Raw genomic sequence first — 26,711 nt, forward strand, 5'->3', positions numbered from 1 at the left:
TATGCACCAAGACAAATTCCTTGTGTGTCCAATCACACTTGGCCAATAAAGAATTGTATTCTATTCTACTAGATGACAGCAAAGAGATATAAAAATATCTACCTAGAGTACTGTTATTTGCTGCCTTCCAGTGGTTGTTGGAAACTCTGCAGACTAAATGTGATAGGGTGTGTATGGGAATGTGTGTGTATATGTACACTTTGGGTCAATGTTGACTTTTGGTGATTGTCTGGACAAGTCTTTGCAGTTTCTTAGCAAGATTTAAGAAGTGGTTTGTGATTGCATTCTAACAGGGCCTGATGGGATTGGCCCAAGGTTACCAGGCTGGTTTTGTGCCTAAAGCAGGACTTAAACTCAATATTTCCGGATTTCCTGTTCTGATTGATAGGATTTGGGCAGAAGCCGAACAATGTTTATTTTGCATGTTCTAGTTTGTAGCTTTATTTAGTATGTTTGGTATGTAGTCTTTGTTACTGACCTTTATTAATTCGAATTTGAATGATTTGAAATCAGTGGGAAACATACAACAAATTCATTTCATAATCCATAAAATGAATTCCAAGTTGATCAATGGTGTTTAATGGTTTTTTTTGTTGACTTTTAACATTTCTTATACAGGAACAGGAAACAGGATTCTCAGGGTAGGGGCTTAGCTAACTCTGTAGGCTTTTGTCTGTGTCCCAGGCTTGGCTGATATAATCTTCCCAGGTGCCATTGTCTACAGGGGGTAGATCTTATGTAGAATAGATTGCCCATTGACAAAGGTAGGGGGAATGAGTGAGCTGGGCTCCAGGCCTTAATAGTCCATTGACAAAGGTGGGGGCTATTAAAAGTGAGTCTAATTCCTGCCTATAAACATGTTTCTCCCATCCAGGGAAATATAATAATCTGTCTTTTTAATATTTCCTAAAATATTTCATTTTCCAGGAGAGGGGTGGGTGTTAACTTCCTACACTACATATCTACAGATCTACCTCCTTCAGGTAGCGCCATAATAGCAAAGCTTTGGTCTCTTCAGCCTTGACAGATGGCATTTAAGAGGTGTTTATCGAAGTGTATAAAATCATGCATGGGATAGAAAAGGTGGATAGAGAAACATTCTTTTCTCTATCACACAATACTAGGACAAGGGGCCCCTCCCTAAAGCTCATAGGTAAGAAAGGGAGGACAAATCAAGGGAAATATTTCTTCACCCAGAGGGTCCTTGGTTTATGGAATTCACTTCCAGAAGAGGTCGTGACGGCTGTCAGCCTGGATAGCTTCAAGGCAGGATTAGACAGATTCATGGATGCCAAGTGTATCTGTGGTTATTGAAAGGGATGTCCATGTGCCATCTCTATGTTGGTTGAGGCAGGCAAGATTTCTTTAGGTACTCTCCAAGTCTTTGGAGAGGGGCGGCATACAAATCTAATAAATAATAATAATTTGTTGGGGTTCAAGGGTGGGTTTTGCCTTCTCTTTCTGCTCAAGATCCTGATGGACAATTGGTGGGCCACTATGTGACACAGAATGCTGGATGCGATGGGCTTTGGCCTGATTCAGCATGGCTCTTCTTATGTTCTTATGTTCTTAATAGGAATTTCCCAAAGCCCTTTCATTACATCATCACCCATCAAGAGTCAACCAAGCCTGGATTGAAAAGACAACCTACAAAGTTACTTCTGTATGGGCTTCCGGTTTGGTGGAGATCGCGGCGAGACGTGTCTGGCAGGGCTCTGCCAGGCGAATCTCTTCTACCCCCTCCGAAGGTCGCAATTGCGATCGGATCGGGCCCGGATGGCCCGATCCATGAACAGGGGGCTCTCCTCTGCCCGAGGACCCATCGCCAGGACTCCAGAGGCAGCGGTTCGCCCCGCAGCTTCGGAGACGGGAGAACCGCTCCTCTTTGCTTAAGAGGACCGGCCAGCGCTTTCTCCCCTCACTCAGCGGGAAGAATAAAAGCAAAGAAGCGAAAGTAAAAATATCTACATCTACATAGAAAAAGAATATAGCAGAGAAAGGACTTAAGGTAAAAATCTCCATTGTGTTTCGTTTTTAAGTCAGAAGATCGTAAAACTTTTAAGTAAAAGTTTTTCTTTCCAGGGCGAAAGTGAAAGTTTTTTCTTGTTTAAACCCATCCGCAAATAACAGCCGGACCTAATTTTTTTTTTTCTTCACTTTTACTTTTCCATTTTGAACGTGAGCTTGGGAATCTACAAAATAATTTTCTGACTTTATGCTTTAACAAAATAGTTTAAATTTGACATGACTATTTAGAAAATTTTAACTGCTAAAGAAAATTTCTAGTGATGAACAGAATCTGTTCTTGATAGACTTTTAAAATCATAATCTTCTGGACTTAATTTTTGAAGCGGAGGAACACAGTCTTGCTGCCTTTTTTTTTTTTTTTCTTTCTTGCTGCCTATTTTCACAACATGAATAACTTAATAATCATGAATTAAATGGAACCTAGAAGAGATTGAAATCACTTCTTTCTTGGATTACTTATTGTTGGATTAACCTATTTGGAATACTTGCTGAGCCTTTTGGACTATTTGCTGACACCTTTTGGATTATTGCTGACACCTTTTGGATTATTTGCTGAGAACTCTTTGGTTTAACATCTGCCTGCTGCACGAAAATTAACTTGACTCCATCTTGGGATCTCTTTCTTTGTTCTTTGCTCCTGTCTTGAATTTGGAAAATAAACTGACTCCATCTTGAACACAAGCAAGCTTTGGAATTGCTTTACTCCTTGAATTTTGAATTGAAATCAAATATAACTTTACCCTTTGAGATTTGGATCTTCATTTCTACTTCCTAGCAAAATTACAGGATCTATAAGAAGAACTTAAGTATACAATACTGTTATTGTGTCTTTGAATAATTATCCGGTTTTTTCCCTGATTTTTCTTTGACTTTCTTCCTTACATTTTTATTACTAGAAGAAGTTTGGTTTGAACTATATGCATTGTTAATAAACCTTGGGTTCCTGCTCTATTCTAAATAATTGAACTAAAATACCACCCTCCTTCTTTTTCTTTTTGAACAATTCTTTTTACTTCACTTTTTCCCCTTTTCTTTTTTTCTTCCCTCCTCCTAAAGTCTTTTCCTCCAAAAAACTTTTTTTTTCTTTTCTTTCTTTTGTCTTCTATATACAGTTGATATTCCTTCTCTTCTTTCATTTTCTGTCCTCCTTTTACTTGAAAAGGCTAATACTTGTTTTTTTTTTCCCTGTGGCACTAAACAATAATATTTCTTTTTTCTCTTCTTCTTTTGAACTCTGTTATTAATTGAATTGCTATTGAATTGGTATAGTCATACTATAAGGGAAACAAAATATATTGAATAGATTTGGAATTTATAGTAATTTCTTTTTCTTTTCACTATATATAAAATTGAAACTAACCTTAAAATTTGAAATAGTGGATTCTAATTTGATAATGTCCCACACCTCAACTTTTGTTAAAACAACAAAGAAACAAACAACACCAACTACCCTATCTCCACAAGTGTCACCGCATTCTTCTCCTTCGCATCAAGTGCTAACCATGTCTACCAAAGACAAAGACAAAGACAAAACAATGCAGTCCAATCTTGCAACTATTCATGAGACTTTGAATGCTTTGAAGGACTTTATGGTCAAATCACAAGAAGATGCCACTCAACAAAGAGAGGCCATAAAGGAGGAGGCAACACAACAAAGAGAAGCCATAAAGGAGGAGGCAACACAACAAAGAGAAGCCATAAAAGCTGACTTGGCAGAATTTAAAGTGGAGATGGCTCAAATGAAAGCTGATATGGGCGAGATGAAAGATCAGATAAAGCAGATTCAACAAACTCTTCAAGAAAGTGATGACCGAGTTAAAAAAGTTGAAGAGCAAGCTGACAAAAATGAGAAAAGAATGGAGTATCTTGAAGGGAGAGCTGATGAAAGATACAAAAGATATGATGAATCTATCATCCAGCTGGAGATGCAACGAGCTTCGTACGGACTTCGATTTCAGAATATAAAAGAGGAAAAAGATGAAGACTTAAAAACGACTATGGCGGAAATCATTGGAGGTATACTTCAAGAGGACCCCATGGCTTTACAGAAAGAAATCGATGAAGTATACCGAATTTCGAATAGCTATATCCGTCGACACAACCTCCCAAGAGAGATACATATTAAATTTACAAGAAAGGCGTTGCGAGATGAGATACTTCATTATTCAAGAAACTCCCCGCCTCAACGACATGGAGTAGAAATAAAGATATTAAAACAAGTTCCAAGAAGTGTCAGAGAAAACAGAAGAGATTACCACTTTTTAACCAAAATCTTGATTAAAGAAAATATCACTTACCGTTGGCTTATTCCACAAGGACTTTCTCTGACATGGCGCTCTACAAGGTACAAACTGGAAAACGTAGATCAAGCTATGTTCTTTCTTGAACAGAGTGGTTTGGGCCACTCCGACCATGCAAGTAAGCAACTAGTGGTCCAATTACAACCAGCTCAACAGCAACCAGGGGAAAAATCACTAATTCAGCAAGAAGAAAACCTGGGGGCAACTGCCCAAGTAATAGAGCAGGACCAAGGCTCTAGAAGAGTTCAACCTCAGCGAGAAACCAAAAAACCTATTAAATGACAACGAATAAAGACTTGAAAATCTTTTCCGTAAATGTTAATGGACTTAACGAACCAAGAAAAAGGAAGCAAATTTTTTCCAAAATCAGAAACCAAAATGTTCAGATTGCAATACTACAAGAAGTTCATATTAAAAAAGATAACCAAAAATTACTGTTGAATCCCAAAATTGGAAAAATGTATGCTGCATTAGCAGACCAAAAAAAAAGAGGTGTAGTGATGTATGTCAAGAATTCTATAAATTCCAAACAAATATATAAGGATAAAGAGGGTAGGATATTGATTGTACAAGTAGACATTGAACCCAGACCTCTAGTGGTTGTTTCTATTTATGCCCCCAATGAAGACCAAATGACATTCTATAAAAATTTACACCAAATAATAACAGATTTAGCTATTGATAATCTATTGATAATAGGTGATTTTAATGCTATCGCGAATAGACAATTAGACCACTCAGGAGGGGGAGGTAATAAAAAAAGGGGAAAAGGCAAAAAAACAAGAAGAAACTTGCTACCCAGTACTTTTCAAAAAATGAAAGCGGAACTATTATTAAGCGATATTTGGAGGGAAAGACACCCTCTCAAAAGGCAATTTACCTTTTATTCCAATCCTCACAAAATTTGGACGAGAATTGACATGTTATGGGCACCAAAAACGGTGGCAGAACAAATAAGAGAAGTTGAGATAGACGTTAATACATGGGCCGATCATAATCCAATAGTGGTCTATATGACGATGAATAATAAACAGAACAATTGGCGGATGAACAGGTATATATTAAACGACAAGAAATATAAGGATTGGATTGAAAAGGAATTAAAAATATTTTTTGAAATTAATAAAACATCAGATACTACTCCACAGAACTTATGGGATACAGTTAAAGCGTACATAAGAGGTTTAACAATATCTTATACAGCAAAATACAATAAGGAAAAGAAATTAGAGTATTTACAATTAACAAACGAATTAAAACAATTAGAATCCTTATCGCAGCAACATACTAAGAATAGAGATCTAAAGACAGAAATAAACGTAATTAAACATAAAATTAGAGTTATAGAACAAAACCAACTAACTGAAAAGATTAAAAGAGCAAAGCAACAATACTTTGAATATGCAAATAAACCTGGCAGATGGCTAGCGTATAAACTTAGAAAACAGAGTCAATCAAAATTAATCCAAAAATTAGAAGATAAAGATGGTAAAATAAAATTCGATACAGAAGGTAAGGCAGACATTGTGTATAATTTTTATAAGGAATTATATGCTAAAGATCATGTCATTGAAGATGAAGTTTTTAATTATTTAGAGGCTTCAAATTTACCACAAATAACAGAAGATCAACAGGCTACCATGGATGGACCAATAACAATGGAGGAACTCCTAATAACAATTAAAAAACAGAAAAGCAACAAGGCCACAGGCCCAGATGCCATACCTGCAGAATGGTATAAGATAGATAATGAAACAATAAGAAATCATATGTTAGAAACTTTTAATTCCTGTAGACTTGACGGAAAAATTCCTAAATCTTGGTCAGAATCACTGACAACCTTAATACATAAACAGGGTACAGAACCAGAAAAAATTAAAAATTATAGGCCTATATCACTATTAAATGTAGACTATAAGATTTTTATTGCCATTTATGCAGAGAGACTCAAAGGAGTTATAAATGGAATAATACACCAAGACCAAAATGGGTTTCTTCCAGGGAGACAAATTAAAAATAATATTAGAACTGTAATAAATATACTAGAGTACTATGAACAACACCCAGATAAGATGGCATCTTTAATGTTTTTGGATGCTCAAAAAGCCTTTGACAACGTTAATTGGATATTTATAAAAATGCAATTAAATAAAATGAGATTTGGCCCAAAATTTGTTAATCTAATAGATACCATATATTCAAAACAAACAACGAATATAATATTGAATAACAGTCAATTACCAATACTTGATATAAATAAGGGAGTTCGCCAAGGATGTCCTATATCACCATTGTTATTTATTATGACCCTTGAAACCTTATTAATTAAAATAAGAGCGGACCCCAGAATAAAAGGTTTAACCGTAGGAGATGAAATCTATAAACTCCAGGCCTTTGCAGATGATCTAATGTTTATAATTGAAGAACCGACTACAACAGTTCCTACTTTATTACAAACCATTGAACAATATGGAAACGTAGCAGGTTTAAAGATAAACAAAAACAAAACACATTACTTGACTAAAAATATGAACAAAACACTAGAAACTAAATTAGAAACTATTTCTGGAATAAAGACTGTAAAAAAGGTAAAATATTTAGGAATAAATTTAACAGCGAAAACAATAACATTAAAAAATGATAATTATATGAAATTGTTAGCAGAAATTAAAAAAGACTTAGCAACCTGGAACAATTTGAAAATATCTTTCTTAGGAAGAATTGCAACAATTAAGATGAACATTTTACCCAAGGTCTTATTTCTTTTTCAGACAATACCAATAAACCCAGGGGGTATCTTTTTAAAAACTTTAACCAACTTAGTTAAAAAATTTATATGGCAAGGTAAAAAAGCAAGGATAAAAATGAATTGCTTAGAAGATATCAAAGAAAGAGGAGGATTTGGCCTTCCAAATTGGAAATTATACTATCAGGCCGCCGCACTAACATGGCTTAGAGATTGGATAATCTTAGATAATAAAAGAACACTCGAACTAGAAGGACATGATTTAATGCTTGGATGGCACGCATTTTTATGGTATGATAAGGACAAAAACCATTCATACTTTAAAAGGCATACATTAAGGAAATACTTACTAGAAGTATGGAAAGATATAAAGAAGAATCATTTCTTAAGCATCCCAGATTGGTTAGCTCCCTTAGAAGCAATAACGCATCCAAAGTCTATAAAGGACAAGAAAATGACTCATAGATATAAAGAACTATTAAACGATCACATGAAGCTTAAATCTAGAATTGAACTACAAGAAGAAGGGATAATAATAGATTGGTGGCACTATGCCCAGATCCGATCTAGATATCAGAAGGATAAAACTCTTTACATTTTTAATAAAAGTAAGAATTCTTTAACTACCTTAATAACCACTAACTCTACAAAAATGATAGGGAAAATATATAAACTACTTATTGCTCATAAAAATATAGAGTTGACTTTAAAAGATACTATGATAAGATGGTGTAGAAATATTGGTAAGGAAATAGATATAGACACATGGGAGAAAGTGTGGATTAATAATTGGAAAATGACTAAATCAGTTTCCTTAAAAGAAAACCAAATCAAAATGTTCTATAGATGGCATCTCCCACCAAATAGGATAGCAAAAATGTTTCCCAAAACATCCCCAATATGTTGGAAATGTAAGAAGGATATAGGAACTTACTATCATCAATGGTGGACATGTAGCAAAGCAAAACTATATTGGAAGATGATTGAAAAAATATTAAAAGAAATAATAAAACAAGATATAGATAATACCCCGGAATTTTATTTATTAGGTGTCACAACCCAGATCTATAAGAAAGAAATTTTTTATTTAATCATACATATATTAACCGCGGCTAGAATAATATATGCGCAAAACTGGAAAGGGGAGGAAATCCCCAAGGAAGAAGAGGTTATAGCTAAGATATTAGATTGCGCTGAAATGGATATGATGACAAGAAGATTAAACGATCAAGAGGATACTAAATTTTACGAAACATGGAACAACGTTTACAAATGGATAGATAAGAAAAAATAAGATATATCTTTAGTGGTTGTTTTTTCTTTTTCTTTATTCTGTATTAGTTTTTATCTAGATGATAACAATAGTAATATTAGTTTAAAAGGATTTTTTGATGATTATGATATAGCTATGTATGTATAAGTATAAACAATATATTAAGATTTTTGAAGTATAATAGTTGAATTTAGTCTTACTGTTTAGATTGAAGGTTTAATACTATTTTATTATAGTAATTAGGATTATATTAAAGGTATCTTTCCTTTTTGGTAACTATGTTATACTAACCTTAATACCCACATTAAGATTTGTAAACTTCAACCCAAATTTATTAATCTTTTCTTTTCTTTTTATAATAGTTAACACATATGTATTCTTTTTCTATATTTGAATTTATACTTTCATAAGAAGCGGGGGAAATACACCCCCACTTTATGTTCATTGTTTGTTTGTATTTGTTTGTCTTTTTATGAAAAATAATAAAAAAATTGAAAAAAAAAAAAAAAACAAAGTTACTTCTGTATGGCCTCATGGGAGCCTGACAACCAGTAAGAATACAAGTTCAAATCCAAAGATAAGAGGGTATACATTCTCTCTCTCCCCCATGTGCTTTTTTTTGCCCAGTACCTGAAACCCATGGGGTGCTGTCCACTATTAAACGATCTTTCCCGATTTCTCCTTTGCTATCCCAAATTTCTTTTTAACTTCTTTTAATTTGGAACTAATCTGATAGTCTGGCTACCAATCCATTTTAACTCCTTGTTGTTTTAATATTTCTAAGTCTTTTAAATTTCCTTGTGCATCCAAAATATGCCTGCAAGACAGCAATTAACAAGAGAAATGATAACCCTTGACAAAAGACAAGCCCCCCCATCTATATTTGATGCAAGCCTCACTTGACAAAATAACGGAGTTTATGATTAAATCTCAGGAAGCAGCAGCCAAAACACAAGAAACAATAGAAAAGAATCATGAAGTGATGTAAGGAAAGTAATTGACCATGGACAAAAAGTTAAAGATAGAGGTAAAAAGAGAGAAGGTGGAAAATAGACAAGAATCAACAGAGGAAAACCTGGGCATGGTAAACAAAGAGCTGGAAGGGGCGATATCCCAGTTGGAACTTGAGAAAGCATTGTATTTCTTGAGATTTCAAAATGTCACAGAAGAAAGTGGAGAAGATACACTGAATTTGATGACATAAATTATTGTTGAAGTCCTTAAATTAGACAAGAAGTGAAAAATAATATTGATGAAGTCTATTGAATTCAGACAAACTACATAAGGAAACACAGACTATCAAGAGAAATGCATGTCAAATTTACAAAGAAACACATGAGAGATGAAATATATAAAGCTACAAGGACCGGACGAATAAGCTATAAAGGGAAAGATATTATTGTTCTTAAGCAAATCCCGAGAAGAATTAGAGAAAATAAGGATTTTCAGTTTCTTATAATAAACTGATGAGAAATAACTAAATGCTGGAAATGTCATCATATAAGTGGAACATATTACCATATGTGATGGACCTGCCCAATAATTATTTTTTTTTGGAAAAAAAATACATAATTGGCTTGAAGCAATAACAGAACAGAAAATAAACGTGAAACCAGAAGCATTTTTTTCTGGGAGTATTGGACCAAAAAATTGAAAATTGCATATATTAACATCAGTAAGAATATCTCTGGCACAATATTGGAAACAAGGTAATGTACCAGATGATAATGTGATTATTAGGAAAATCTTAGGATGTGCAGAATTAGATAAATTAATGATGGAATTAAATCAGAAGGAGGATTCAGAATATTTTAAGGTTTGGAATCTGTTTATAACTGGTTGGAAAGAAAGAACAGAAAAAAAGATGATGTATAGATGTATAGTGAAAAATGAATGTATGATTTTATAAACATGATCAAAAAGGGAAGTATACTTGTTAATAGATAAATATATAAGCAAAGATATGTAAAGAGTAAGGACAATGTATATAAAGATGTGTACATTTATTAATAGATGAACAGATAAATAGATAAGAACTGTAAAGGAAATACAGTTTAACTTAACTATGTATAAATGAAAAGTTAACATTAAGGTAATCTACCATAGAAATGAGGTTGTTATATGTGTTTGTAAGTGTGTTGTTTTGTTTCGTGCATATGTTTTTCTATATCTTTATGTTTTTATGTTTTTTAAAAAAATATTTATTCCTAATAAAAATTATTTTAAAAAAATAAAAATAAGTCATCTTTCCAAACAGTCTCCATGTTTTCAGTGTCTTTCTCCCCACTTGGAAATGAACTCAGATATATCAACACACTTTAGTTATATTATTTGCTAACATTTTAAATTCAGTGAGTGTTTTTCATTCTGGTGGTTAAAAGATGTTACAGTGGCTCTGATGACTGTTTTCAATACCAGATGAAGGGTAATCTTTGACTTAGGACCACAGTTGCATCCAAAATTTCTGTTGCTAAGTGAGATTTGTTAAGCGAGTTTTGCCCCATTTTACAACTCTTGCCACAGGGAATCATTGCAGTTGTTACGTTATTAACATGGTTGTAGAGTGAATCTGGGATCCCCGACGGGATCACGTGACTCTCTTAACCCTAACTCTAATGTTCAGAGCTAATTCCGAAGTGACTTGCTTGGTGTTTTTTATGCTATTTATTGCATTAAAAAACGGGAGGAGGAATCTCCATGTAGCTTCAACCTTTTCTCACTGTGTGACTCTCAAACTGTGGGAAGCACACCCCAAAAGAACAGTGCCAGGAACCTCACAGCACCAGAAACCTCAGAAAACAATGCCAAGAGACTCAAGCCTGACCTTCCCCCTTTAAGAAAACCAAGAAGCACCAGCTGAAAAGAAAAACTCAGAAGACTATTACAAAAGGAACCTTCAAGTAGAGCCATTAAGATAAGGGAAATCAGGCTAAATAGAAACTCTCCAAAGTAAACTGAAATTCCCTTTTTCCTGCCTCCCTGATAGGATTAACTCCCTAGGACCAGAAAAAACAAAAGACCTGGGACCAAGATTAACACAGGAAAACAGCAAAACAAAACCAAAGGCAACCAGAAACCCATTAAAACCCATCAAGCTGCAGGGGCTTCAAAGAAGAATTAAGCATAAAAGGCCAGAGTCACAATTCCAAGTTGCAAGCCAGGAATACTGGAGCTGTGTCACTACTTTTTTTTTTTTTGCCTTCCTGAATTAAAGGATACCTTTTCTGACAGCTGGCTTCCATGTGTATTACTTCCCAGCTTCGGTGACTGCTTTCCAACTGGGAAAGGAACACAGGAAATTTTCTTCCAACACTCCCATCCCAGAATCACCCACTGAAGGTCAAATCTTGCAGTCTCTTGACTATAGCAAATGCAGTGATTCACTTAACATTAATAAAGTTAATCATCCCAGCAAAAAAGAGTCATAATATTAGGTGCGACTTAACAGCCATCTTGCTTAACAATGGAAATTCTGGCTCGCGGTTGAGGAGGGCCTCTACAGGTAGTCCTCAACTTACGACAGTTCAGTTAATAACAATTCAAATTTCTGACCATTTTTCACACTTACGACCGTTGCAGCCTTCCCATTATTGTATATACAGTACTCTTGGTCAGTTGGAGGATGGCGAAGAGTTTGATGACTCTGATACAGATAGTGCTTATGAATTAGTGGGTTACAGGTGTCAGAACAGGTGGGAAGCCAGCCACAGGACGTTGCTATGAGTCCAGACTCCAGTGAAGAAGAGACAGATCCTAGATGGTTAAATCCAAATTTCAGAAGGGTACAAAGGTACAGGGAACAAGTGTTAGGGAAGAGATATTAAGGGGAGGAATGGGTTAATTACTGACGTGATTTATTCGTCATGTCTGGGTGCCAGCGGGGAAGAAGGGCGGAGTTTTCAATGTTGTAAATCCATCATGGACGGGTGCCGGTATGGCTACGAAGTAAGTTAGTTCATTCTCTGCTATTTAACAGCTGTTCTTAGTGCTTTGAACTATGCTGAATAGACATAAATCTTAAGACAAGGGAGGAGGCCTGGAGGAATGCTTTGGTGTGCTTTAATCGTTAAGATAAGAGAGGAAGGAATGTGACTGCCTGTAATGCATTTTGAATACGGAAGAGAGGAGAAATAAAGATGGAGTTTTTGTTTATGAAATCCTGCATTCAGTAAGCGTTATTTGAGTCTGCGGAGAGGGGCGGCATGCAAATCTAATAAATAATAATAATAATTATTATTATTACTGTTATTATTATTATTTCCAATTTAACCTAAGTTCTAACCAGAATCCAGAACACCCATGGGTTTGTGTCATGTGATCAAAATTCAGAAACTGGGCCACTGGTTCATATTTATGGCGATTGCATGGTCCTGGAGTCACATAATCCCCTGTTGTGACCTTGTTGTGAGAGAGCCTAGATCAACTTTGATAATGTCGGATCATGAGGACGAGGAAGAACCAGGGCCGTCTGGATGCACTGGATGCTTTGCCAGCCGAGGCAGAAAGTGAAGGGGAGGTAGACGAAAGTGAAGAGGTGTTAATGCAGACTATTTCCGAGGAGGAGGAGGAGGAGGAGGAGGGAGACTTTATGGAAAATGAACCACTGTTAGATCTAGATTTAGAATATTCCATAGCAGACAGCAGAAAATGTATGGGGAAAGGAAATGATTCTGTACTATGTGTAGTTTAGAGCAGTGTTTCCCAACCTTGGCAACTTAAAAGATATTTGGACTTCAACTCCCAGAATTCCCCAGCCAGCGAATGCTGTCTGGGGAATTCTGGGAGTTGAAGTCCAGATATCTTCAAGATGCCAAGGTTGAGAAACACTGGTTTATGTTTCATCACTAGAGCTATAAAAGAATGGGAGTCTGGGTAAATTCTTTGTGAAGTGCAACTATTCTTGTAGAGGCTGTTTCTTCCAGGGTTTCTCAAAAAGCACAGCTTCTAGCTATTCAGAACTGTTCACTGATAAGAAGATGTAAAGTATCTGAATGTTTTGGGGAAGCTGTCAGAGTTCGTGTTGTGTGAGGAACCTTATCTATTTGGGACAGTTATGATTTAGCCTTTGGCTCAGCTCCTGGAGCCATTAAAGTTGAAGTGGGATTGGAATGCAGAGTTGCTGAGAGAAAATGAATTTAGCTGGAAATGTTTGATAATTTGGATAAAAAAATGTTATGAATAAAAGTTGTTAAAGAAGACCTAGGTGAGCATTGCAATCTGTGTAATTAAGGGACAGAACAGACCTGACAAGCCAGTGGGGAAGCACAGATTCATGTAACAGCCATGTAACCAGCTTAAGAAATGCAGTGATTCACTTAACAACCGTGGTAACAAAAGTTGCAAAAATGGGGCAATGAACTCACTTAACCAACGTTTCACTTCACACACCCTATTTGAGTTGGGCTCAACTGTGGTCATAACGCATCCAATGAACCAGGTGTAGGAAGCACTGTAAAATGTTAGAAATGGGTATAAATTGCTTTCTTTTCATGGTGTTCCACCCTGTGCTAAATCCCTCTCTCTCTCTCTCTCTCTCTCTCTAGAAATGCAAAGAGATGATGGTGAGTTCAGATGTTGCTTTGGCTTAGCTTCTTCAGAAGCTCTTCCAAGAAAAAAGGTCAGTTATTGCAAAATGAAGAATCAAGCTACAGAATGTTTAAACCAGAGGTGTTCAAACGTGGCAGCTTTAAGGCTCGTGGACTTCAACTCCCAGAATTCTCCAGCTGGCTGGAGAATTCTGGGAGTTGAAGTCCACGAGTCTTAAAGCTGCCAGGTTTGAGGACCCCTTGGTTTCAACCCTGTGTGATGGTTGCAAGTAATAAATCCATAGCAAGCAAGACTGCGATGCTGTTGAACGTCTCAAAGAATGATTTTATTGGAAATATATTGGCACATATCTGGTGAAAACTGACTCTGAAAACCCCCGTGGATGGGTGTTAACAGGCTCAGACTCAACCCCAACAAGAAGGAGTGGCTGTGGGTTCTGCCTCCCAAGGATACTTCCATCTGTCCATCCATCACTCTGGGGAGGAACGTTTGATCCCCTCGGAGAGGGTCCGCAACTTGGGCATTCTCCTCGATCCACGGCTGACTTTGGAACATCATCTTTTGGCTGTGGCGAGGAGGGCGTTTGCCCAGGTTCGCCTGTTGCACTAGTTGTGGCCCTATCTGGATAGGGAGTCTTTACTCACAGTTACTCATGCCCTTATCACCTCGAGGTTCAACTATTGCAATGCTCTCTACATGGAACTACCTTTGAAGAGTGTTCGGAAACTGCAAATCGTGCAAAATGCAGCCGCGCGAGCGGTCATGGACCTTCCCAGGTATACCCATGTTTCTCCAACACTCCACAGACTGCATTGGCTGCCATTGGTTTCTGTATACAATTCAAAGTGTTGGTTATGACCTATAAAGCCCTACATGGCATTGGACCAGATTACCTGCGGGACCGCCTTCTGTCGTATGAGTGCCAGTGACCGGTTAGGTCCCACAGAGTCGGCCTTCTCCAGGTTCCATCAACTAGATAATGTCGCTTGGCGGGGCCTAGGGGAAGAGCCTTCTCTGTGGTTCTCTGGAATCAGCTCCCCACGGAGATTCGCACTGTTCCCACCTTCCTCGCCTTCCGCAAGAGTCTGAAGACTCATCTATGCCTCCAGGCTTGGGGCCACCCGGTTGTCAGACTGCATGGGGGATTGAATCATGTGACGGATTGTTTTGAGAAAATAGAAAAACATTCATTCATTCATTCATTCATTCATTCATTCATTCATTCATTTGGATTTATATGCCGCCCCACCTGGCCAATGAATGTATGCTTGTTGTGTGAATGGGAATGACTGATTTTTAATATTACAGGAGGTTTTTTTAGATTAACTAGTTTTAAATTAATTGGATTAGGATGTTTACATTACAGTATTTCTTTTATATGTTGTAAGCCGCCCCGAGTCCTCGGAGAGGGGTGCATATAAATCCAAATGCATGAATGAATGAATGAATGAATGAATGAATGAATGAATGAATGAATGAATGAATGAATGAATGAATGAATGTTTTTCTATTTTCTCAAAACAATCAGTCACATGGTTCAATCGCCCATGCAGTTTGAGAACCGGGTGGCATCACTCGATCTTCCTCCTACCACGTGTGAGAATATCCCTTCGTCCCAAAAGAAAGTATTTTGTTTGGGCTACAAAATCTCTATCTCAAATCCCCCCTCCCTGACCCTCCGCTCCAGTGTGGCAACCCTGAAGCGGACAAAATGATATGATTGGATTGCTTATTTGACCCCTATGAGAATCCTTAAGTGCTGTACCTCATGATTCTTGACAAATGTGTCTTTTTCTTTTATGTACACTGAGAGCATCTGCACCAAAGACAAATTCCTTGTGTCCAATCACACTTGGCCAATAAAATTCTATTCCATTATTCTACAGGTGAAAATCAAAAAATTAGAATATCGTGCAAAAGTTTGTTTGCTTGCTTGTTTGTTTATTTGTTTGTTTGCTTATTTATTTATTTATTTATTATTAGATTTCTATGCCGCCCTTCTCGAGGCGACTCAGTAACAATATACAGTGGTACCTCGTCATATGAACCCCTCGTGATATGAACCCAGGGTTCGGAATTTTTTTGCCTTACGAACTTTTTTCGGCTTACAAACCCACCGCAGATCGCAAAATGGCGCTCCGCTGGGTGCCGCCGCCCAGCTGTCACCTTTTAAAACAGCCGGGGGGCTTCTCGGCGTTCTCCCAAACCCGAACCTGAACTTTTCGAGTTCGGGTTTGGGAGGCCGCCGAGAAGTGCCGCCGCCCGGCTTTCACCTTCTGAAACAGCCGGGGGGCTTCTTGGCGTTCTCCTGAACGCCGAACCCGGAAGACGTCTTCGTGACGTCAAAGCTCCGCCCATGGAATTCCCTATTGGTATTCCCCACCTCCTTTCCAGCCTCCAGATCGGCCTAAAACACCGCCGCCGATCGCAAAAACGGCGCTCCAGCGAGCAGCGCCACCCGGCTGTAACCTTCTGAAACAGCCGGGCGCTTCTCGGCAGCCTCCGGAACCCGAACCCAAACCCAAACTTCCGGGTTCGGATTCGGGAGAACGCCGAGAAGTTCCCCGGCTGTTTTAAAAGGTGACAGCTGGGCAGCGGCGCCCACATTTTGCGATTTTTTTTTCTTTTTGCATGCATTAATTGCTTTTACATTGTTTCCTATGGGAAACAATGTTTCGTCTTAAGAACTTTTTGCCTTGCAAACCTACTTCCGGAACCAATTAAGTTCGTAAGACAAGGTATTACTGGATAAGAAATCCAATATGTCTATAATATAAAAATTTACTAAAAAAAAAAAACATTTAAAAGACCCCATAAACACTTGCATACATTCATCCAATCCAATCATATCTCGTATTGGCCGGAGACAGTGTCATCATTCACGGCCGCCAAACCCGTTGGCCAAGGTAGGTTTTTAAGGTTTTGCAAAAGACCAGGAGGGAGGCGGCCTATCTCCGGGGGGAATTCGTTCCAGAGGCCAGGACTGCCACAGAGAAGGCTCTTCCTCTAGGCCCCACCAGTCGACATTGTCTGGCCGATGGGACCTGAAGAGGGCCGACTCTGTGGGCCCTAACTGGTCGCTGGGATAGATGAGGCAGCAGACGGTCCCAAACATAATCTGGTCCTAAGTAAGGCAACTTAAAAGGTGAAACTAATATATGAGAGAGATTCATTACATGCAAAGCAAGATATTCAAGCCATGATTTGTCATAATTGTGATGATTATGGGGTACAGCCAGGGGTGGGCTACTGCCCAGCCCGGGTGGGGGGACGCAGTGGGGTAGGGGAAATGGTGCTTCACCCCAGAGCACACAATTTGCACTGAAAGATGTTGAAAGAAAATGCATAAGCCACACCCACAGAGTGGTAGTAAGAATTTTGGTAGCCCTTCACTGGGTACAGCTCATGAAAACTCCAAATCCACAATCTCAGAAAATTAGAATATTATCAAAAGGTGCGATATTCCAGGCTCAAAGTGTCCCATTCCAATCAGCTAATTAAGCCATTACATCCTTTAAATGGTCTCTCAGTCTGGTTCAGTAGGCATCACAATCATGGGAAAGGCTGCTGACCTGACAGTTGTGCAGATAACTATCATTGACACCCTCCACAAGGACAGAAAGCCTCAAAAGATAATTGCAAATGAAGTTGGATGCTCCCAAAGTGCTGTATCAAAGCACATTAATAGAAAGTTATGTGCAAGGGAAAAGTTATGTGAAAGAAAAAAGGTGCAGAAGCATCAAGGATGACCACAACCTGGAGGGGAATTGTCAGGAAAAGGCCGTTCAAAAGTGTTGGGGACTTTCACAAGGATTGGACTGAGGCATCAAGAGCCACAACACAAACACTGACGGATCTGGGACGTGGGCTTCAAATGATGTATTCCTCTTGTCAAGCCGCTCCTGAACAGCAAACAACATGGAGATGCGTCTTACCTGGGCTAAAGAAAAACAGACCTGGTCTGTTGCTCAGCGGTCCAAAGTCCTCTTTTCTGATAAGAGCAACTTTTACATCTCATTTGGAAACCAAGGACCCAGAGCATGGAGGAAGAATGGAGAGGTACCCACTGCAAGATGCTTGAAGTCCAATGTGAAGGTTTTCACAGTCTGTGTTGATTTGGGGAGCCGTGTCGCCTGCTGGTGTTGGTCCACTGTGCTTCGTTAAGTCCAGAGTTGACAGAGCCGTCTATCGGGAGATTTTGGAACACTTTGTGCTTCCTTCTGCAGACGAGCTTTATGGGGATGCTGACGTCATTTTCCAACAGGACTTGGCACCTGCCCTCACTTCCAAAAGCACCAAAATCTGATTCAATGACTGTGGTATGTTTGTGTTTAATTGGCCAGCAAATTCACCTGACCTGAACCCATAGATTGCATAATTGTTAATAAAGTTGCTAATTGTTCCATAAATCTAAATAAATAAATAAATAAATAAATAAATAAACACCTAAGTAGTGCCACAAGCTGATAACTTCTATACCACACTTTATTGAGGCAGTAATTGCTACAAAAGGGGTCCAAACCATGTACTATGCATGTTTTTAAGTTGCATCACTGAAATAAATGAAATTTTGCACGATATTCCAATTTTTCGAGTTTCACCTGCTATTCTGTTTTATTCTATTCTATTCCCATTGATATTCCATTCTGCATTCTATTTTATTCTATTATTATTATTATTATTATTATTATTATTATTATTATTATTATTAATTAGATTTGTATGCCGCCCCTCTCCGCATTCTGCATTCTATTCCTATTTCATTCTGCATTCTATACTATACTATACTATTCTATTCTTCCATTCTGATTCTATTCTATTCTATTCTTCCATTCCATTCTATTCTTCTACATTCTGCATTCTGTTCTTTCCTTTCCTCTTCTCTCCTCTCCACTCTTCTCCCGTCTTCTAGGTCAGGACAGCTTCAGGGTTGACACCTTGATAGATTGATTCGCCAGCCCTGACGTGATGAAAAGTACATTTTGCTGCCTATTTCTCAGCCTTGGCTGTCCAGAGCATCCACCGGGTGTTTTGATAACTTGTCTGGCCATAAACTCTTTTAATTTCCTGGGCTTCTGCCCAACGGTAAAATCTACTTACCTTCCCTACCGGTTTGGAAACGCATGATTTGTGTGTGCCTGGCACCAGCGCACATGCTTTTTCACCCTCTGCACATGCGCAGAAGTCTTTGCACATGCGCAGAGGGTTTTTAAAAATGGTGGTGGGTGAGCAGAGCCTCACGCTGCTGCCGCTACCGGTTCTCCAAAACACCAGCAGCTGCCGCAACTGGAATAACAGAACCAGGCCGAACCGGTAGCATTTCACCCCTGCTTCAGCCTTACCGATAGCCCATTTTTCTTTCGAAAATGTTGAAAGACACAGATAATTGCAGGTACTCCTTGACTTAACAATGAGCATTGAACGTTCAAAGTTATTGAAAAAGTTGACTTACATCCACGGCCATTGCAGCATCTCTATGGTCAAACCATCAAAATTCAGACACTTGGCAGCTGGTTCATATTGTGTCGGTTGCAGGGCACCTGGGTCAGTTTTGCCAAACTCTGACAAAGTCAATGGGGAAATCAAAACTGACTTAACGACCATGCTACTAATTTGACAAAGGCAACGATTCACTTAACAACTGCGGCAAAGGGAAGTCATAAAACAGGGCAAAACACGCTTAACCAATGTTTTTACTTAGCAACCTAAATTTTGGGCTCGGTTGTGATTGTAACTTGAGGACTACCTCCACAGACTTCATTGCAAGAACATCTTCCACATTCTCTTCTCTGGCAAATCACTTTTGTATTAATTCTTTTTTAAAAAAAATATTTTTTATTGAATTTAAAACAAATCAACATACAACATACAAATTTAAAATACAGAGTGTACATATATACAAGACCAGCATATACAAAAAAAGAAAAAGAATGTTTAATGTGTATTACAGCATTACATATCACTATTGTAAGTCTATTATGTTCTTAACTTTAATTTTCTTCCTATCCTTATTATCTTTCATCACCCATTGTGTCCTGTATATTATTATTTATTGTAACAATTTTTGTGTGTGTGTTCCAACCATTTATGCCAATTCTGTATAGAATTGTGTCCTCTTTATCCTGTAATTGCATCGTCATTTTGCACATTCTAATATTTTAGTTATTTTCATAGTGTTTGTAGGGATTATGTCTGTTTTCCAAAATTGTGCATAGAGAATTCAAGTGGCTGTTAAAATTGTGGAATATGAGATATTGGAGGTGTTTGTCTACTTTTGTTCTAAATATTCCTAACAGAAACGTTTCCGGTTTAAGTTCTACTGTCTGTTTGGTTACTTCTTCAATCCATTTTTGTATTGTTTTCCAATATTTCCTTATTTTTGAGCAAGTCCACCACATGTGATAATAAGTACCGATTTCCTGTTTAGATTTCCAGCATATAGGTGATGTATTGGGAAAATTTTGGCAGTTTTGATGGGGGTAAACGCCATCTGTAAAACATTTTATAGATATTCTCTCTGTATGATTAGGCCATTGTCATTTTGTAATTTTATTCCATAATTTGTCCCAGAGCTCCAATACAATAGTGTGCCCAAAATTTTGTGCCCAAATTATCATTACCTCTTTCACTGTTTCATCCTCCATTTTTTTTATATTAAGCAAACAATTATAAGATTTAGTATTTTTGTACTTTTGTTTTTGTATTATTTTCCAAAATACCAGGAAACCTCAATTGCATGAGATATGATTTGCATTTGGGATAAAACTACAGTATATGCTTTATATTTAAAGGTGCTTTTCCGCCGGGGAGGGGGTCCAAGAGGCAACTGGACTTTATTTTTCTTTGAGGACATTTCGCTTCTTATCCAAGAAGCACCTTCGACTCTAAGCTTGGATGAGAAGTGAAATGACTTCAAAGAAAAATATAGTCGAGAGAGTCCAGAAATGTTTCACAAGAAAAGTCCTTCACTCGTCCACTCACAAGAGAACACCTTGTTCCACCAGACTTGAAATAATGCAGTTAGACAATTTACAACTACGTCGCCTCCAATCTGATCTAAATGTAGTTCATAAAATCATATACCAAAATGTCCTTCCTGTTAATGACTACTTCACCTTCAACCGCAGCAACACACAAGCATGTAATAGATTTAAACTAAGTGTAAAAAACGAGCTCAACTCGACTAAAGAAAATACAACTTTAGCAATAGAGTGATCAATGCCTGGAATGCACTGCCTGACTCTGTGGTTCCTTCCCCAAACCCCAAAACTTTAACCTTAGATTGTTTGCAGTTGACCTCTACTCTTTTCTAACAGGTCTATAAGGGACGTGCATAAGCACATCATTGTCCTTTTTGTCCTACTGTCCTTTTTTATGATTACTTTTTTTACTTATGTTTACTTCTACCCTCAAAACGTTGCTACAGAGCACTGCACACCAAGACAACTTGGCACAGAAACAGTTTTCCCCCGAACGCCATCACTCTGCTAAACAAATAATTCCCTCAACACTGTCAAACTATTTACTAAGTCTGCACTACTATTACTACTAGTTTTTTTCTCATTCCTATCACCCATCTCCTCTCACTTAGGACTGTATGACTGTAACTTGTTGCTTGTATCCTTAAGATTTTTATTAATATTGTTTCCTGACTGTTTATTTGACCCCTATGACAATCCTTAAGTGTTGTACCTCATGATTCTTGACAAATGTATCCTTTTTTAAATGTACACTGAGAGCATATGCACCCAAGACAAATTCCTTGTGTGTCCAATCACACTTGACCAAGAAAGAATTCTATTCTATCCTATTTTATGTTTATACAAACTACTATCCTATACATGTTTGATAAACAAATAAAATAAATAAATAAATAAAATAAAACAAAACAAAAAAGTCCAGTTGCCTCTTGGGATGTGGTGGGGACAAAAGAGCACCTTTGGGACAACAGTGACCTGGATGACAGAATCTCCATAAACGCATAGTTTTTTTTAATTATAGAATTTAGATTTAGAGTGAAGGGTTTGATTTGCGGATTTAAGAACTGAGCTCTGGTTTACAGCGCGCATTGAAAAAGGGGCGTTGTTCACGTCTCCCCTGAGCACTTTCTTCTCCAACCACAAGGGGCGCCTCCCCACTCGGCGAAGCACCCGCTCCCTTTTTTTTTAAATTCCCTCGGCCGCACCTTCCCTCCCCTTTCCCCCTCCTAAGGAAAGATATCGCGTCTCTATGGTCCGCGGCGCACAAGTCCTCCCAAGTGCCAGTGTGTTCGCCGGCGAGAGCGGCCATCCTGCGAGAACGTTTTGGGCCGCCTCATCGGGCGGCGGCCATTTTGGCAACGGATTCAGCAGCTGCCTCAGCGCGGGCGGAGCAACAAGTCCTCCTCCCCCCGCCCGGCGCTGCCGAGAGCGAGCCGCGAGGAGGAGCAGGAGGAGAAGAGGAGGAGGAAATGGCGGCGACGGCGGCCGCCGCTCTCAGCTGAGGCGGAGAGGCCGCGACCCCCGGTTCCAACCCTCAGCGTCTCCGCGCGGCCCATTCCCCTCCTCTCTGGTGAGTGAGGCACTTGGGCGAGCCCGGGGGTCCATCGAGACCTGCTGGGAAAACCGACGAACGGGCGGGGGAAGCAGCAGGCGAGAAAAGGCCTCCCCGGCGGTGACCCCACAATCGCCTTAACGTCAAAAAAGGGGCTTCGTGATGTGGCGGCACCGGCGCCTCAGTCGTCGTAGTTGTTATCCTCCTCAGAGAGGTCCGGCCGAGCGAGGCGGTGCATCGCTCTCGGCCTCGCATCTCCTGCATATGGGACGAGGATAGGGGAGGCTTCCAGGCCTGGCGGGGAGGTGAGCGCGAAGGGAGGGCCCGCATCGCCCCAGCCTACCATCGTTGGGGCTCCGGCCTTTCCCCCCCCCCTCACCCCCCCTTTTTTTTGTGGGAAGGAAGGAAAGGAGGGATTTGGAACTCGCGTTTTTCTCCTCACATAATTGGAATCCGGGGGGGGGGCGCTGAAATTAATATTTTTAAATGAATATTTTTTAACGCGAGGGATGGGAAGGGTTTAAGGGGGGGGGGGTTTAAAAGAATATTTTTAACGCGAGGGGTGGGAAGGGTTTAAAGGGGAGGGGTTAAAAGAATATTTTTTAACGCGAGGGGTTGGATGGGGCTCTCCAACCTGGTCAGTTGAACCTCCCCAACAAGGATCGATAATGACTGTCCCAAGGGGGGGGGGAGTCGTCGTCGGGTTTTGTTTTGTTTTTCCTGTTTTGTGGTTATCGTTCATATTACTTACTGGTTAGTTCAAGTAGTGTTGGATTTTTGGGAGGGGGGGTTCAATAGATAAAACTCAACATTTCTACGGAATGCTTGATGAGCTGAATTTGGGGAGCCCCGGGTTTAAAAACTAGGGACCGTAAAGCGGCACTTTCGCCTGGTGGTATTTTTTGCACGGAGAAGGGGTTTCTGGATATTTTTGGAAGTGCTTTCACATCGCAATTGTGTAACAATCTCCTTCTCACTGCTCAGAACCCTTGCTGACTTCACTTTGTAAAAGAAGCCCTTTTATTAATGAATGAATTAATTGGATTTATATGCTGTTAATTAATTAATAGGATTTTTATAGGCCATTAATTAATTGGATTTATATGCTGTCCAACTCCAGAAAGATTATTTTAAGCTGCAAACATGCGGTCAGCCACCAGATGGTAGCAGAGTACCCCGATGTTTCTGTGTCCCGAGGCTACCCTTTATTGATTGCCCTCAGAGTTTGTATCCCAAATAGGACAGTGCCCTCCTTCCAGACAAAAAGTTCACACTCCCATCATATCAACATCCCCCAAAGTAGGTGGCATTAACAAATAGTGTATGGTCCAAATAAGCCTTGTTGGCAAGTGGAGGTTTCAAATTCTATGTTCTCTGTTATAGATTTTATGAGGTTTATACAATTTCATTGGCAATGCATGTATAGGACTGTGCTATCAAGAAGCTAGCTGACTATTTTCTTGATGTTTTGTGTAATTCTTGTTAAACCCAGGAGATTTGCTGGACATGTAGCTCCCTTCCAATAGCACCTGCTTCTGTTTGGTTTTGCTAGCTGTTGGCTGAAACCTTTTTTTTTTAGACTAGCTAAACTATGTTTCCATCTGCTCACCCAGTAATAAATTTTTGAGGGAGATTAAAAATGAACATAGCATAAAGTGGTTTCCCCTCAATATTTCATTTTGGTGTATTTAGGGATTGATGAAGTTAAACTTCTTAACTGAATACCAATTATAATTTTAGAAAGAACTTTATGAAGGATGTGGGTATATGTATTTATATTCAATGTGTAGAAAAATGGGGAGGGGCAGGAAAAGTGTGAATTGCTTCTGTAATATCAAAATCCTTTATTTATTTACTGTCCTTACATCTAAGCACAAATAATTTATAAATAATAATACATTAGTAATATTTAATGCAATTTAATTCCTGTTCTATGTTTCCTAATATGTTTATGGATAAAATTCTCAGGAATTTAATAGATTAATTGAAGATTGAATTATTTAATTTGCAATTCCTATTATTTTGCAATGATAATATAGACATTAGCTGTAATATATGTGGATAGTAAAAGGTCCACCTGGACTGGATGTAGTTCAATATTAGACATAGAAGAAAAAACGTGTATATTCTAATAAAATCTTGTGATATAGTTTGACAGTTACAGATACATTGAACACTGACATTTTCTTTGTCTCAGTTTGAAACAGTGTTATCTCTTAGCAAAGTTTAGGAAAGATTGTTAGCCTTTTCATGATTTATTTATTGTGCAAAAATTGTAAACCACCACCATCAAAGACTCTACAAAGGAAGACAAAATAATAAGCCACTTGATTATAACATTGATTTAAAAATAATTAGCAATATTGCGCTCAGATGGCTGCCGCTCAGATGGCTGCCTATATATTTGCTGAAATAAAGCCGTTTTAAGGAGCCAGGCATGTCTATAGGGATAGTACGGTGATCCCCCGGTTATTGCGTCCCCAACCATTGCGAACAGGGTAATTTGCGATTTTTGAACCCGGAAGTCAAAACACCATCTACGCATGCGTGCCCTTTTTTTCTATGGGCACGCATGCGTAGATGGGGCCCGGCAGATCAGCTGCTGGGCGGCTTCCCTGGGTCTTCCCCCTCTTGCTGGCGGGAGGGCGAGCAGCAGGCATCAGCAAGGAGTTTCCCCACCGCCCACGCAAACTCCTCGCTGCCGCCCGCCCTTCGCTCGCCCACGCCGTTCATTCTCGCCGCTTTCGAGCTGAGTCCTGAAGCGAATTCGCTCCAGGACTCAGCTCGAAAGCGCCGAGAGCCAGCGGGGACAAGCCGTTCGCTGGCGCTGGCTCTCGGCGCTTTTGAGCTGAGTCCTGAAGCGAATTCGCTCCAGGACTCAGCTCGAAAGCGCCGAGAGCCAGCGCCAGCGAACGGCTTGTCCGCCGCCTGCCTGCTCGCTAGCGAGGAGCCGAAGATTGGGGGTGGCGCGGCTGTTTTAAAATGTCGCCGCCGGCATGGGGGGCTTGCCAGCACCTCCTGGACCCCCAACCCGGGTTTGGGGGGCTGCTAAGAAGCCCCCCATGCCGGCGGCGACGTTTTAAAACAGCTGCGCCGCCCCCAATCTTCGGCTCCTCGCTAGCGCTGCGGGAGTAAAAACACCATCTGCACATGCGCAGATGGTGTTTTTACTTCCGCAGCGCTACTTCGCAAAAACCCGCTCGTTGCGGGGGGTCCTGGAACGGAACCCTCGCAACGAGCGGGGGATCACTGTATATTGTCATTTTAAGAATGTTGTATCCCTTTCTTGATGTTCCAACCAGATGAAAGAATCAGGCTTAGCAAAGCATCCCTTCCTCTTTCCTCTCTTGCACATATAGACATAGGTAGGTAGGTAGGTAGGTGGCTTAATGCATAGAGCTTTCTAGGTGATCACTAGCACTTTGAATTTGTCTTAGAGCTTGGAAGTCAACCAGCTGCTCATGAAATTACCTTAAAATATAGCTGCATAGGATAGACTGCAGTTCTGAGGTGAATTAGGGAGCTAAGGGGGACATAGAATGCTTTAGATTCCCCCCTCCCCCCAACACACACTTGTTGCTAATGAAAGTTTATAGGCTTCTCAAACATTGTAGTAGAAAGCTTTTGAATCAGCCACATTATTATGTTGCAGAGGTCAAAAGTGGCCTGAGATTGTGTTGGGAATCTGGACTTTATAATATCTTACCAGTCAACCTTCATTGACATTAAAAACTAGATAGGATTGGACATAATTGATAGACCACTAGGGAATACAGGACTGTCATTTTGATTTCAAATTTCATATCAATGATATCACCAGAGCTGAACTTACTTTGAAGGAAACTATATTTTACTTCCCCTAACGTTTTCCAGAAGGCCCATAGAATGTGTTAGATTGGAGTTCATTAGCTTCCTTCTAGTCCAAGAATTTGGACTAGAAATTTGGAGTCAATTGCAGACCTGTCAATTCTCACTATATTTGCAGAATATAGGAGTTGCACCTCCCCCCTCCCCAAAGTTACCTGTAGAGAGAAGCTACACCAAATCCAGTCTTTACTAAGTCAGTATTTTTGGAAGAGACCATTTTCACTTTAGCAGTAACTTCTCTCTCTCAGCTATCTGTCCTAAATATCCCAAAAGTGTTTTCCAAAAGGCAGATGGATTGGGGTTTTTCTTTGAAAAGGTTTCACTTCTCATCCAAAAGGTTTCCTCAGTTTTAACTTTGAAGCTTTTTTGAACGAGAAGCAGAATTTTTTGAAGGAAAAAGAAACCAGGAAAGTCCAAT

At 39.3% G+C, this 26,711-nt stretch overlaps 1 protein-coding gene across 13 annotated transcripts in view; it reads left to right on the forward strand.

The window, feature by feature from the left end:
• Nucleotides 1-26,711, forward strand: part of DIDO1 (death inducer-obliterator 1) — a 124,111-nt gene that overhangs the window by 5,199 nt on the left and 92,201 nt on the right. For 4 of the 13 annotated variants that reach the window (XM_070744473.1, XM_070744467.1, XM_070744477.1 and 1 more), the window contains exon 1: nucleotides 22,323-22,444. Coding sequence is in view for 2 of the 13 variants with exons in the window: in XM_070744469.1 (XP_070600570.1) it covers nucleotides 13,893-13,964 (72 nt within the window). In the remaining 11 variants the exon portion in view is untranslated. Of the gene's footprint in view, nucleotides 1-13,890; nucleotides 13,965-22,145; nucleotides 22,445-26,711 lie in introns of those variants that run through there. The other 9 variants (XM_070744468.1, XM_070744469.1, XM_070744470.1 and 6 more) reach the window with 6 other exon arrangements.

Source organism: Erythrolamprus reginae, chromosome 3 (genome assembly GCF_031021105.1).
Source record: "Erythrolamprus reginae isolate rEryReg1 chromosome 3, rEryReg1.hap1, whole genome shotgun sequence".
Classification (NCBI taxonomy): Eukaryota; Metazoa; Chordata; class Lepidosauria; order Squamata; family Dipsadidae; genus Erythrolamprus; species Erythrolamprus reginae.